At 34.0% G+C, this 13,956-nt stretch overlaps 1 protein-coding gene across 3 annotated transcripts in view; it reads left to right on the forward strand.

Moving 5' to 3' along the window:
- Positions 1 to 13,956, forward strand: part of LOC106880110 (uncharacterized) — a 37,988-nt gene that overhangs the window by 22,795 nt on the left and 1,237 nt on the right. For all 3 annotated transcript variants that reach the window (XM_089349769.1, XM_014929926.3, XM_052966091.2), the window contains exons 2-4: positions 7,269 to 7,427; positions 9,777 to 10,094; positions 12,729 to 13,075. In XM_089349769.1, coding sequence (XP_089205895.1) covers positions 7,269 to 7,427; positions 9,777 to 10,094; positions 12,729 to 13,049 — 798 coding nt within the window. In that variant the 3' untranslated portion in view covers positions 13,050 to 13,075. The remainder of the gene's footprint in view (positions 1 to 7,268; positions 7,428 to 9,776; positions 10,095 to 12,728; positions 13,076 to 13,956) is intronic.

The raw sequence follows: 13,956 nt of genomic DNA on the forward strand, positions 1-13,956 counted from the left end.
TTTATTAGTAATTTCTCTTTCAAATCCACAAGTGGTTGGTGTTAGGAAGGGCATCCAGCTATAAAAACCATACCAAAACACAGTGGAACCTGCTGCAGTCCCCTGCCTTGCCAGTATCTGTTAGACCATCTAATTCATGCCAGCATGAAAGATGAACATTAAATGATAATGATATATGTATGTATATATATAAATTGAACAACTTAAAGATAACATGTCTAAACAAAGAATCAAAAATTAATTTAGCAGCAGCTGAAAGAAAACAAAAGGGGAAATTATTCTGTTCCATTATTTTTTGTTTTAAAAAAAAACAGTTTAGTCACAGCTGGTGACAAATGTTTGATATGACAGGCTAGAGTTTAAGCAGTTATAATAATTACAGTAGACTACAATGAACCAAGGCAGCTTCTGCATGGCCGTTCAGTCTGCTGAAACTTGAAGCCAAATCTTCCTCAAGTGGAATATTTTGATTACATAATGTAGAAACTGATGACCTCTTTCATATTGATATAAATAGCAATAGTTTTCTGGAACTTAGTTAACTCTGTTATAAGATACAATAATACTTTCATTAATTCAAAGGTTTTCATCATGATGTCTTAAATTGTGGTTTTTACTACAAGTAATGGGTACATGATCATGTGGGACTTGTAGCAGATTAACAGAAAACCACATTTTCAAATGTGACCCATGTAGGAATAATTAACAGTAAGTCCACCACTCATGAAATGAGGTCTCAGATACCAAGGCAACTTACTAGATGTAAAAAGGTAATTCTCTTAGCTTGGTTGCCTAATTAACTTTGGCAGTGGTTTTTATGGTGGATTAGTCATTGCAATGAGATAGTCTCAATGCAATCAATCCTCTTGCTAGAAATAACAGCTAAATACCCTTTTTATCACACCCTACCATTTTAGTAAAGGTAAATAGCGTAGTGTTAGTGTTGGGCTCACAGTCAGAAGGTTGTGGATTCAATCCCTGTATCAAGTGGCAAATTGTGTCCTTGAACCAGATACTTAATTTCACATTGGTCCCGTCAGCTCAGATTAAATGAGTACCAGCCAAATGGTAGTGTAGCCTTGTTTCTTCCAGCTGTCACATTTTGTATGGTCTAGGAAGACAGAAGATGTATTAATCTGTTTGTAACTTCATACAATGCCGCCTAAAATAATTATCAAAAGTAATCTATTTGCTGGCAAGTCATATTTACTTGTGCATAAACACCGAGTTTTTTTTTTTTTTTTACCACTGTAAACTGAAGATGGGTGCATTATAAAATGTAATTCATCATACACATAAAAAGAGGAGCATGCTTGGAAAAATGTTTATAATAGATCTGATCAAACGGGTTTGATACAGAGCTTAAACATTAACAAAAGCTCCTCTATCCTTTTATATGTGTCAGTTGATAGGAAGCTTCTGTTTGGCAGGACCTGCAGTAGGCTTTTCTTTCAGTTTTTGTAAACTGTTTGGACTGCTGTTAAATGCATCCTCATTTTTAAACATCTCGCACATAAAGAACTTTCACTCTATCTCCTTTACTTGTATACAAAACACATCTAAAGCTCTCAAAAATGCCACAGATGCTGATTTCTTACTTTGCAATCTCTGAAGACCCATTGTAGACATAGCACTTGTAATTTTCCCAACATTACATTTTGAAGAATACCATTCCTGTTCAGTGGGTGGAAGAAGTACTTCAGAAGGTGCAGGTCTAGTTGGTTGGTTAAGAGGTTAATTTTGCAACCATGTACTTTCAAGTTTCAATCCCACTGTGCAACACCTTAGACAAATGTGCTCTTCTATAACCCCAGACTGACTAATGCTTTGTGGGTGAATTTGGCAGATAGAAACTGTGGAAGCACATCATGTGTGTTTACACACCTACACACCACCTTGACAGCCAGTGTCAGTTTGTTTATACCTTGTAACTTAGCAATTTAGCAAGAGAGTGATAGAATAAGCACCAAAGACTTTAAAATTAAAAAAGAATTAAGTTCAGGAGTTGATTTGTTTGACTCAACCCTTCAAGGCAGTGCACCAGTATGACTATAATCCAATGATTGAAAGTAAAAGATAAACCGTGAGCAATGTCTGATTGCTCTACAAAGTTCAATCATCACCCACCCTAGAATACTGTTCATTTATCTCTAACAGACCTGCTACACATGCAAGCATTCTGAACAACACTGGAAAAAAAGCCAAATGGCTGATTGATAAATATTCACATTATGCTCCAACAATGGCCCACTGATATATTGTTTAGTCACTGTGTCTTCTGCTACTGTAATGTCTTTTGTCCTTATGGCTAGCATCCTGCTGCATACCATTTCTACCTAATAAACTCTTTTACTTTTGCCTATTCATGTTTTTTCTTACAAAAGTTTAAACTATATTAATTGCTGTCATCTCACCTGGGAGAACCTATTATGATCACTGGTGCAGCCAGTTTCCCTATAATAATAATCTTTTCTACTACAGGTACAACGCCTGAAATTTAGATGGAGGGAACTAGTCAAGTACATTAACCCTAGTGCATGACTGGTACTTATTTCATCAGCCCTGAAAGGCAAAGTCAACCTCAGCGGAATTTAAAAGCATCAGCTAATGTATACAAGAAGTCGCTGGTTTTCATACAGATGCAATATATGAATGATTTCTACATTATGAGTGGAAAAAAAAGTGCTTGAATTTTTAAATGTTATACTTCTGATAGATCAGCTGATACAAGATTGACAGGTGTGGTTATATACCATGACATAGATATTTTCAAGTCACTAACGGATGTTAAAATGATCTTAATAGTTTGATTATCTCTTGAAAAAAGTCTGATTATCTTAACTGTGATAATTAATATAATTTTGTACTTTCATCTCAATTTTTGTAACTAGGTTGAGTATAAAAGCGATCCCTCTTACACAAAAAAAAAACAAGAATGGAGACAAGTTCTATATCTAATACTTTATTCAAATGCTAATTGAAAACTGTTCCCTGTGGTTGACTTCCTCTTCTTCACAAGTATTTATTGTCCTGCTAACAGTGAATCCTTTGTCATAAACTACAAACTATTTCAGTTATCAAAGTTTTTTTCCCATCTATCTTTTCATTTGTAAATAGGGTAGATACACAATGTTATTTAAAAAGAAAGACAATCACCTAAAGTTAGAAATTACACAAACCTAGACTTCTTTCCTGAATATGTTTTTGTTCTGTCCTCTAAATTTCAATATAGTCTTAACCATCTTGTACTTTGTACCTGCTTGAAGATCGTATTGTCAAAATTATAAAATATTCTGTAAGTCATCTTATCTATATATTTCAGCTTTGCAGATTACTCAATGTTATCCCTATACTATTAACTTGCTAATCTCTTCCGAAATTCCTCCTACAGCTATGAATCTCATCAACATACTTTGTACTTCTAAGATCTATTTTCTTCCAAATGTGTGTGGGCCCAGCTATCCTGGTTACTTCATCATCTTTCCCTGTAGTAGTCTTGTTGAACTTCTCTCCTGCTACCTTAATAAACTCCTGCCACTCGTTAATCACTGTTCTGCTGTCATTAAGGATACCAGCCATGAACTTAACCTTCTCGACTCCATTTCCTTCTTTCCTGAATCTTCATGACTTCTTTTCATCATGGATGTAAAATCCCTTTACACTGTCATACTCTACAACAACAAGCTCTGAGCCCTTAACCCTTTTAGCATTTAACCCGGCCATATCTAGCCCAAATATTCTTGTTTCGTGCTCGAACCAGCCAGATCTGGCTTCTCACACCTACCCTACAATGTCATTCTAAAAAAATAAACAATCGCATCATCATTATCTTGAAGCTACAAGATAATGCATAATTAATTTAAAACAGTGTGAATGAATAAGTATTACATTTGACAGAGAAATCTGAATATTAAAGGGTTAAGCACTTTGATGTGCTGCCTTCGTTTGAATCCAGTGCTACCACTCTTCTCCAGTTAATTAAATTCCTCTTTACCCTCAACTGTTTCCCCTTCACCACTGAGTTTTAAAAATAACCAGAGATGACCATTAATCCTAAGATGAGGACTAAAGATGGTAACTTTTTCATGAACCACATTAAGGGCCCAGATTTTTGTCCAGTTCGCCGTAATTCCATGGTAATTTTATCAATGAGTCTATCAGTGCTACTGCACTCCCTTAGGAGGAATCCCTTGTTTTCATCTCTTTTATGAACAACTTTTACCCATCTTGGATAGTTAACCTCTACCATCTCCTATTTTCTCTATTTCTATCATCATCAGTCTATACATTTTCAGTTCTGTTCACTCTCAAAATACCAACTTGCACTTTTACCTACACCTTTTCTATTCACACAACAACTGCCATTGTGTTCTTCCAACTTTTTCAACTCCAGCTCTCATTAATTTCTCAAAAATTAATGTCATCTGAAAAACAATTATGCTTTCCATCATGTAGATACCAGATGGGTCTGACTGACTAAGACTACAAAATTCTAGCTTTCCAAACAAAAAAAATTCTTAATTGGTTTGAAAAACTAGATCTGTGTAAAAATATTTTCTTTAACATCAGAACCAATGTGTCAACCCCAAAAGGTTCATATTCTTTTGTACACACACTGGCAAATCAACTCTTATGAGTTGAATTAAGAACCCAGGTCATGAGGCCAAACCTTTAAATCCAATATTTGTCGTGAGACATGCCAAAAACCTATTTTCTTTTAGCTAGGATATTAATCTCTCACAGTTCAGTACATTACCCATTATCTAGCTAGCTAGTTAATTAATTATAGAATTGTCTGAGCAGATATTATGCCAAAACATGCTCAACAGATATGGACTTCAGGTTCATGAATGCCTTAGTCATTCCAACCTTCTGTGATAAATGATGTCTGAATTAAGTATTTTGGTTGTTGAGTAGTCCAGAAGCAGAGTATGTGATGCTCTTTTTTTTTTTTTTTTGTGGCATTTACCATTAATTTTCTTTAGTTTCTCAATGCAGACAGTAGGAGAAAATTGCAGTGTTATTATTTAAGCACTAGATAATGCATATTCAATTTAAAACAATGTGAATAAATAAGTATTAATCTGACTGAAAAATCTGAATTCTAAAAGGTTAAACACTTCTTTCACATACTGCCTTCATTTGACTATTTAAATAACTATTTAAATAAGTTCTTTCCCTTAGACTCAATATTTGAGATTTGGTGACAGAAGTTGAACATTAAATGTCAACTTGTGTTACTAACTTAGTAATACTTTAAATTTCAACTCACTGGACGATGTTGATAAATACAAGATGTGTTGGGAGAATATGACACTGTAGGATTGAAAGGAAGCAGATTGTTAAGAAAATCATGCATGCTGAATTTATCAGAAGGATTGCAAATAAGGATTGCAAAAAAGTCTAGAGAAACAAAAACTGTTGCAATAGTGGCAACTGGTTGTAAAAGATACTGCTTAATACTTGTAAACAGTTGATATGAATGTAGTAGAAAAATAGAAAATCTTAATTGGCTAAAAGCTACACTACATCACTGATATTATTCATGTGGTGGGTATAGGGAATTATTATTGGTTTCAGTTTGTGAGCTTAGCCCTTTAGCATTTAAATTGGCCATATTTGGCCCAAATGTTCTACTTGTTTTCAGTTCAAACTGGCCAGATCTAGCCTCTCACACCTACTATACAGTGTCATTCAAAAAAATAAACACTCTCATCATTAAAATCTTGAAGCTATGAGATAATGCATGATTTATTCAAAACATTATGAATAAATATTACATTTGACAGAGTAATCTAAATACTAAAGGGTTAAGTGATTAGATTAATATCTAAATTTGATAAAATGCTTTTCTCGTTTACTTGAAAGTTATCTTCTACCACTTGTGTGAAATGGGTATGTCAATAGATAAGTAGTAGATTACACAAGGAAGACTTAGTTTTAAGCATTTCCACAAAATATTATTGAATAAAGAATCTTGTTGGATGTGAAACTTGTATAAATTATCGAAGTTGTTCACTGAGTCATACCAGAAAATATTGTACTATTACAAATAAATGTTTGATTAAATTTTCTTATTTTATGTATGTAAATGTAAAATGGATTGTTTCAAGTTGCAATTACAGTAGTAACAACACTTATTAGATATATAGAGTATAGTAATAACAGAATAACATACATATTTAATGTTTCACATGTAGTCTCTACACACAAGCATACACACTCATTAACTAGAATGCCAGAAAGAATGTGAGCTGAATCTCTGGCTGCATGTATTCTTTCTCCTCACCCATCAATGCTTTGCCAGCATTAGGTTTGAGCAAGAACAATGACTATTGAGAAGTAGACAAGTCAACAAAAGAGCCTCTAATGGTTACTTGACTGCTAAAAAGAGCAGCCAAATGTCCCTTGAAATAAAAATCTATCTTAAGAATGAGGAAAGATACATTTGATAGTAATTGACACTATAATTGAAAAGATTGGATGATCATGACTGGAATATTGTGATCATAGATCAGCTGGATTAGAGATGACCTGGGGTTAAACAGAAATACTAGCAAGATAGGATTTAATGACCTTCAAACGAAAGCAAAAATAAAAAGGAGTTATCATTGACCACTATTTATTATCTGTATTTCCACATTACAGAGGAATCCAAAGCCAAATGCATGACATTAGTTTTCCAACAAAGATAGTATATCATTGTTTATATTTTCTTACAAAGCTAGCCTAGTCTCTTGTATTGTTAACTTCTGACATGGACTTTCTCTGCCAAACACTGATGTTCTAAAGTTAAGCGATTTATCAACAAAACCATTTCAACCATAAGCTGTTAATTTTTCTGTCAAGATGTACAGCCCAATAGTTAATTAGGTGAAATTGTATTCAGATATTTGGTAAAAGAGAAAATATATTGGTTGATGACCAATATTTTTACAATTAAAAAAGGAAAAAATCCTTTCTAGTAATCTTATCCTTTAAAGCAGTGTTTCGCAACCATTTTATGGCTGTGAATCCCCTTTGATTCATATTTTACTTAGATGGACCCTCCTAGTTATTCAATGTTTAAAATAAACATATATTTTTATAATTAATTATTAGGAACTGTATTAAAATATTTTGTGAATATAACAAATTATTTTGTATAACAAATTTATTACAGATAAATTTTAACAAAATCTTATCTGGACCCTGCTTGAGAACCACTGCTTTAAACATTTTAAAATAAATTGTATTTTTAAAAAAGTTTTTTATTTCTGTAATTGAAGATTGGAGCTGTGCTCAAAGACAGGAAGAAAAGAGGGCAAATAGAATACCTTATTCGATGGAAAAATTTTGGTGCAGAAGAAGACTCATGGGAACCAGCATCAAATCTTACAAGTGCAACACCACTTCTGGAAGAGTACAAGAGAAATAAATCTACTCGAGTAAGTGTTCATCATCATCATCATAACGTCCACTTTTCCATGCTTGCATGAATCAGACAGGGTTTGAACCAGATTTTCTATAGCCTGATGCCTTTCCTGTTGCCAACATTTATCTGTTTCCAAGCAAAGTAATATTTCTGTATGACTAAACTTGTTTCACAGCATTTTGGAAATGAATAACATTCATTTACAACAATCATGCAATGTTAAGACAAGGAAGCACAAATAATAAACACATTCCCTTCCCCTATTTATATGTAATGTATGTATGTATGTATTTGCATACATACGTATGTTGATGCAAACGGGAAAAATAGAACTCAAAATATGAATATATGAATATGTTAAGTTTTAACCCTCAGCAACTGGGTAAGGGTCACTGATGAGGACTAAACAAATCTAAAATTATCAAGGATCTGGCTCCTTCACACTTGCTGTTGAGAGCTTGTTTCCCTTGTCAGTCATTAGATAAGTGCTTACCCATTGCTAAGAGTTGTTTTGACTCTTTGTTTCTGATGGTGCTGATTTGCATCCTTAGTCACAACTATATTTGTGCCTTTCGGTTGTAAATTGTGAAATGCCACCTTATATATTTATATAAAGGGTATTACTATACATAAATGCCTCATGCTAGGAGGGACTCTTAAAGTCAAAACTACCAGGTTCAATCAAAGGAACCCGAGTTATTGGCTGAAATTACATACTTGAAGTTAATGTTGGCAGAAATTAAATCAGCTTGCAAATACATGTTCACTTCACTAAGTTTATACTCAAGCTAAGCCTGAACAGCCCGAGTGGCTGGGTCGCCACTGATATATATATATATATATATATATATATATATATATATATTATTATGGTAGTTTTGACTTTACGAGTCCTTCCTCGCGTGAGGCATTTATGTATAGTAATGCTCTTAATATAAATCAATATATTTAACGGGAATAATTAATAAATTTTTCCTTTATGCGGTTTTTCACGCTAACTACTTGATAAATTCTTATAAAGATTTTATCCTATATTTAGGCTCATCACAGATTTTGCATAAGATACATGCCTGCTTGTAGAATTTCATGTTTTTCTGCTTTACACAGTAGCTCATATATTTAGTTAGGTTGTTTTATATTGTTCAAAGTTTGAACAATATAAAACAACTTAACTAAATACATTGACAAAATTTGAACTCAGAACATGCAAATGGATGAAATATTGCTAAGCAATTTTATCTGGCATACTAAAAGTTCTGCCAGCTCACTGCCTTCATCATTGTTAATGTTACACCTAAAAATTATTGAAAGTTGGTAGAATCTGTAGGGCATCAAACTGAATGCCTTACAATATTTAGGTTGAGTGTCCTTGGTTCAAATTCCATTTAGATGAATTCTGCTTTCCATCCTGCTGGAATTAATAGGTACCAGTAAGATATTGCAGTCAAAACAAACTACTTCATAAAACTACCACTTCTTTAACTTTCAGCATTCAGATTACTCTATCAAATCTGATATTTATTTGTTCACATTTTGAATTCACTCATTAATTATCCTGTAGCTTTGAGGTTTCAAAGATGTGATCATTTATTTTTAGAATAACATTGTTTGGAGGTGTGAGAGGCTTGATCTATCCAGTCTGAACATAAAACAGGTAGACTCTTCAGGTCAGATATAGCGAGGTTTAAATGCTAGAGGGTAAGGAGCAGGGATCATCATTATACATCATTTATTATTAGTAGTATGTAGCATTTAGAGTTGGCAAAAGTCCAAGAGGCTGGATTAAATGCTTTACAATATATAATTTTGTTCCTATAGCTTATGAGTTTAAATCTCATGGCAGTCAGCTATATCTCATCTTCTAGGTTTAATAGAATAAATGACTGTATACATTGAACACTGTTCCATTTGCTGTGTAATTTGACCTTGTGCTTAGAGCTTCCTTAGTCTGTGGGAATTGGTGAGAATGAATAAAATCTCTCTTTACATCATATTTTGTTTCAATGTAGAGATCATTTTATTAAAATGAAATTATATCCAAGCCTACATGTTGTTTAATCCTTTTGGTACCAAATTTGATTATACAAACTGTCCATTTTTAAAAGGTTCATATTTGAATAAAAATCTACCCTCATAAGTTTAGATGAAAAATTTTTATTTACTTGTTCCAAACATAGTTTAATGAGAAAGTTATTCTGCTACTGAACCTTATAAATTTTTTATCTTTGAAACACACAGTTGTGTTTTCCATTTGAAATATCACAAAAGGATTAAATTCTGACTCATCCAAGTTTTTTAAAGTGTTAAAATATTTGAATTTTAAGGTAAATTTAGAATGTTTAATTTTTCGTTTTGCTATTAGAGACGTCGCTCAAAATCACGTTCCCGTTCTCGATCTCGCACCCGAACAAAGCTTCCTGTAAAGAGAGACATAGGCACCCCAGAGAAACCGTCTCGAGAAAGCACACCAATAATAGCTCCGCCTGAAGAAAAAATTGTAGCTCCAGCTGAAGATTTGGAAACCGTACCACCAAGTGAAGATGTTACAAAAGAAATTACGGAAGACAGTACAACTCAACTGGAAGAGGTCGTTGACAGCCAATCAGTTGTCACAGAGCTTTCGAATGAAGGCGTTGAACAGACTCCTGTTACTTCCTTTACATCAACCAGGATAACTACAGTAAGTCATGGCAAATTTCTTTGTTCTGATGTGATAAACTCTTATTATAAGAGAAGGTGTATGATGAAGTAGTTGAGCTCATAATCATTAAATCAAGGGGGTCAATCCTCAGACTGGACACATTGTATCCTTGAGTAAAATACTTTATTCCCTGTTGCTCTAGAATACTCAGCTGAAAATTAGTGCTAGTGGTATCTGGTGATGGTTAACTGTGACTGACCAGCATCCCATTCAGAAGGAAAATAAACATCTTGAACATTCACATAGGATCCAACTTCTGAGTCTGTAAGCTGGAGAGACATTTTTATTGAAAACATTACATAAACATTTTCATATTAAACAGGGTGCCATGGGTTCAGTTTTCTAAAATTAAGCAGAAGAGACTAATCTACTTCTGAATAAGTTAAGATGCTGTTAGCTGTAAGAAATGGGCATTAGACATTTCAGTAAGAGCTGCCAACAATAAAGTGAGTTACTGAGTCCTGTGAAATAACAGGCCTTCTCTACAGGGACAATGGAATACTAAATGTGTGTGTGACACCCATAACCTTTTTGTTGAAATATCTATAAGGGTAACATTAATTTTTAAACAAATGAAATTTAGGAGAAGACAACCCAGCCTGTTGTCAACCATTACCTTTTTTACAGATTTGGTATTTTTATTCCATTGGTCTTCACACATCAAAACCGGCAAGTTCTAGGATGTATTGTTTACAGGAAACCTAAACATATAGTGTCATTGCAAAGAAGAAGAAATAAATGTATGTGTGCACACACATACTCACACACAGAAGTATGGTTGTGTGGTTAAGATGTTCACTTTCTATCCATGTAGTTTCAGGTTCAATCCTACTGCATGGCACCTTGGGCAAGTGTTGCTATTATGTTCCTGAGCTGAACGAAATCTTGTGAGGGTATTTTGTAGATTGAAACTGAAGGAAGTCTGTTGTATGTGTGTTTGCATTTGTGCTTCTGAAAAGCATGAGCTATAAGCAGTGTTGTTGTCAGTTCTCCATTCAACCATCTGCTGGTATTGCATCTTTTTGAAGATGTGTGAAATAAAAGATCCTTTACTTGAAAGATAGATAATAATTACTGACAATCGATGAAAATAGATATGAGAGCAAGCAAGTATACATCTCAACGTCCACTCTCCTTCTATGCTTGCATGGCTCAGAAAGAATTTGTTGAAGCAGATTTTCTACAACAGGATGCCTGTCACTAACCATCACCTGTTTCTGAGCAAGGTAATGTATCCCCCCACCTACCATGACCTCACTTTTATGTCGATGATACCCCTTCGCAACTGTCACATAATGTGCACACATTTTTTCTTTTTATTTTCTTTTACTTGTTTCAGTCATTTGACTGCGGCCATGTTGGAGCACCATCTTTTAGTCGAACAAATTGACCCCAGGGCTTATTCTTTATAAGCCTAGTACTTATTCTATCAGTCTCTTTTGCTGAACTGCTATGTTACAGTGACGTAAACATGCCAACATCAGTTGTCAAGCGATGGTGGCGGGGACAAACACACTCAAATACATACACACATGTATGTATATATATGTATATATATATGTGTGTGTATCTATCTATCTATATATATATACACACACACACACACACACACACACACACACACACACACACACACACACACACACACACACACACACACACACACACACACACAACAGGCTTCTTCCTGTTTCCTTCTACCAAATCCACTCATAAGGCTTTGGTTGGCCCAAGGCTATAGTAGGAGGCATTTGCCCAAGGTGTCCCACACAGTGGGACTGAACCCAGAATCATGTGCTTGGGAAGTAAGCTTCTTATTACACAGCCATTTCTGTATACATAAACAACAGACCTCATTCATTTGCCATCTACCAAATCCACTCAAGGCTTTGGTCAACCTAGGGCCACAGTAGAAGACATTTGCCCAAGGTGCAACACAGGGGTTGGACCTGAAACTACATGGTTGCAAAGTGAGCTTTTTAGCCATACAGTGGGGCTCTTGTAAAATTTCTCTCCCAGTTTCACTCACAATACATTGATCAGCCAACTGAAGGTTGCAGTAGAAAGACACTTGCCCAGGGTGTTATGCAAAGAGATAACCAAAATAACATGATTATAAAATGAACATTGTTACAACACAGCCATGCCTATGCCAGGATAAAGAAGAGAAATGTTATTTAATAGCTATAGCACATCAGTTAACATTTTAGGCAATTCCTTCTTGAAGATACTGTATCAGATTCAAAGCTGTCATATTGAGCAATCTAAAAAGGTGGCATATCCTAGTTTAGTCCCAGAATAACCCTTATCAAGCAAGTGTTCCATCCCATCTTTGTGTATATTAGGGATTTCATTAGTCAGTGTCTTTTATTTAAAATGTTAATACAATTTGAGGAAGATTTCTAGCAGATCAATTAAGTAGAGGCTCCCCTTTGGCTCCTGCTCATTCCAGTTATAGACTGAGGCAATCTATAAACTAAAGTTTCATTATTTGTTTGTTTTTGTTTTTTTTTAATGGTTTTGGATATCTTTTCAAACAGCCGTTTAAGGAAGTTGCATCATACAGAAAATAAATCGTTTTTAAAATGTATATTTTTAATCTTTATTTTTCAGGAAAAAACAGAAGTATACACACCAATATCAGAAAGTTTAACCACAGTATTAACTCGAAGGATCAAAATGAGAGCAGCAGCAAAGGCTGCTGAAATAGAGGAAGAAGAGAATACCAATATAAATGATGAGGTACAGGAAAAGAGCACTGTTGATTCAGTTGATTCTGTTGAACCTGATGAGAAAAAGGAAGAAAGCATTGCTTCTGACGCAGTGACATGTGTTGGAAATCACTCTGAAAAGACCTGGCCTATTGTTGTTTGCATAGTTGGCTTAATAATTGTTGCAATTAGTTTCTTACTTGGGAAATTCCTCGTAAAATAACCTGCCGAAAATTCATACTTCTCATTGTAAGTTGATGTTTATTTTATTTCATACTTATTTTTAATTTTGAAATAGAAAAAGAAAAAAATGTATTTTGTTTGTATTAATTAGTGCTGTAACCATTCCTATTCTTTCGTATTCAGCTGTAATGCTTGTTTTATAGTGCATTAGTTTATTGAAATTTTGCTTTCATATCATTTCTGATTTAAGGATTAGAAAAGACTTTAATTAAAAAAAATTCTTTTATGCTTAACCCTCCTTCCCCACCCCCAGATTCCACATTAATCCTTCCCAGAATGTTGTCCCTCAGGAATTCCCTCCTTCCTTGTACCTTTCCTGCAGGTGTTATCTTACAAAGATTCAGGAGGAACATTAGCATCAATATCTCTAGTTTTGAGAGGCCTACAAAAGTCATAGACACTGATTCTTCCACGTGTAGCAAGTAGAAGAAAAAAACAAAAGCTACTTTTAGTGTACGTATAATGTTAAAAATATTGTTAGAATAATATCTACAAGATGAAAAAGTGACAAAACAAAAATCCATATGCATATTGTAATTTTGAACATAACTAGATCAATATTATTTGACCGTTATGATACCTCTTCATCTTGTGCAAAGAATTTTTTAATCCTAGAATCATGAAGCTAAATTTCTCACCTTTTAATAAAATGTGGACATCTCCAGGAACCATAGTTCTTGGTGTACTTAGTTTGGGATTACAGAGTAGATATGAATTTTTTTTTCACTGATATAAAATGCCTGTCTGTATCATTTTCCTGATGTGCTATTTCATTCAGCTAAATAAACATAAATGCATAAAATTATCTTATTATTAAGTATGCTTATAGGCAGCAGACAGATGAGCTAATCAAAATTTTCACCTGTCATTATAATAATTATAATAAA

This window comes from Octopus bimaculoides, chromosome 3, assembly GCF_046866305.1.
Source record: "Octopus bimaculoides isolate indiv1 chromosome 3, ASM4686630v1, whole genome shotgun sequence".
NCBI lineage: Eukaryota > Metazoa > Mollusca > Cephalopoda > Octopoda > Octopodidae > Octopus > Octopus bimaculoides.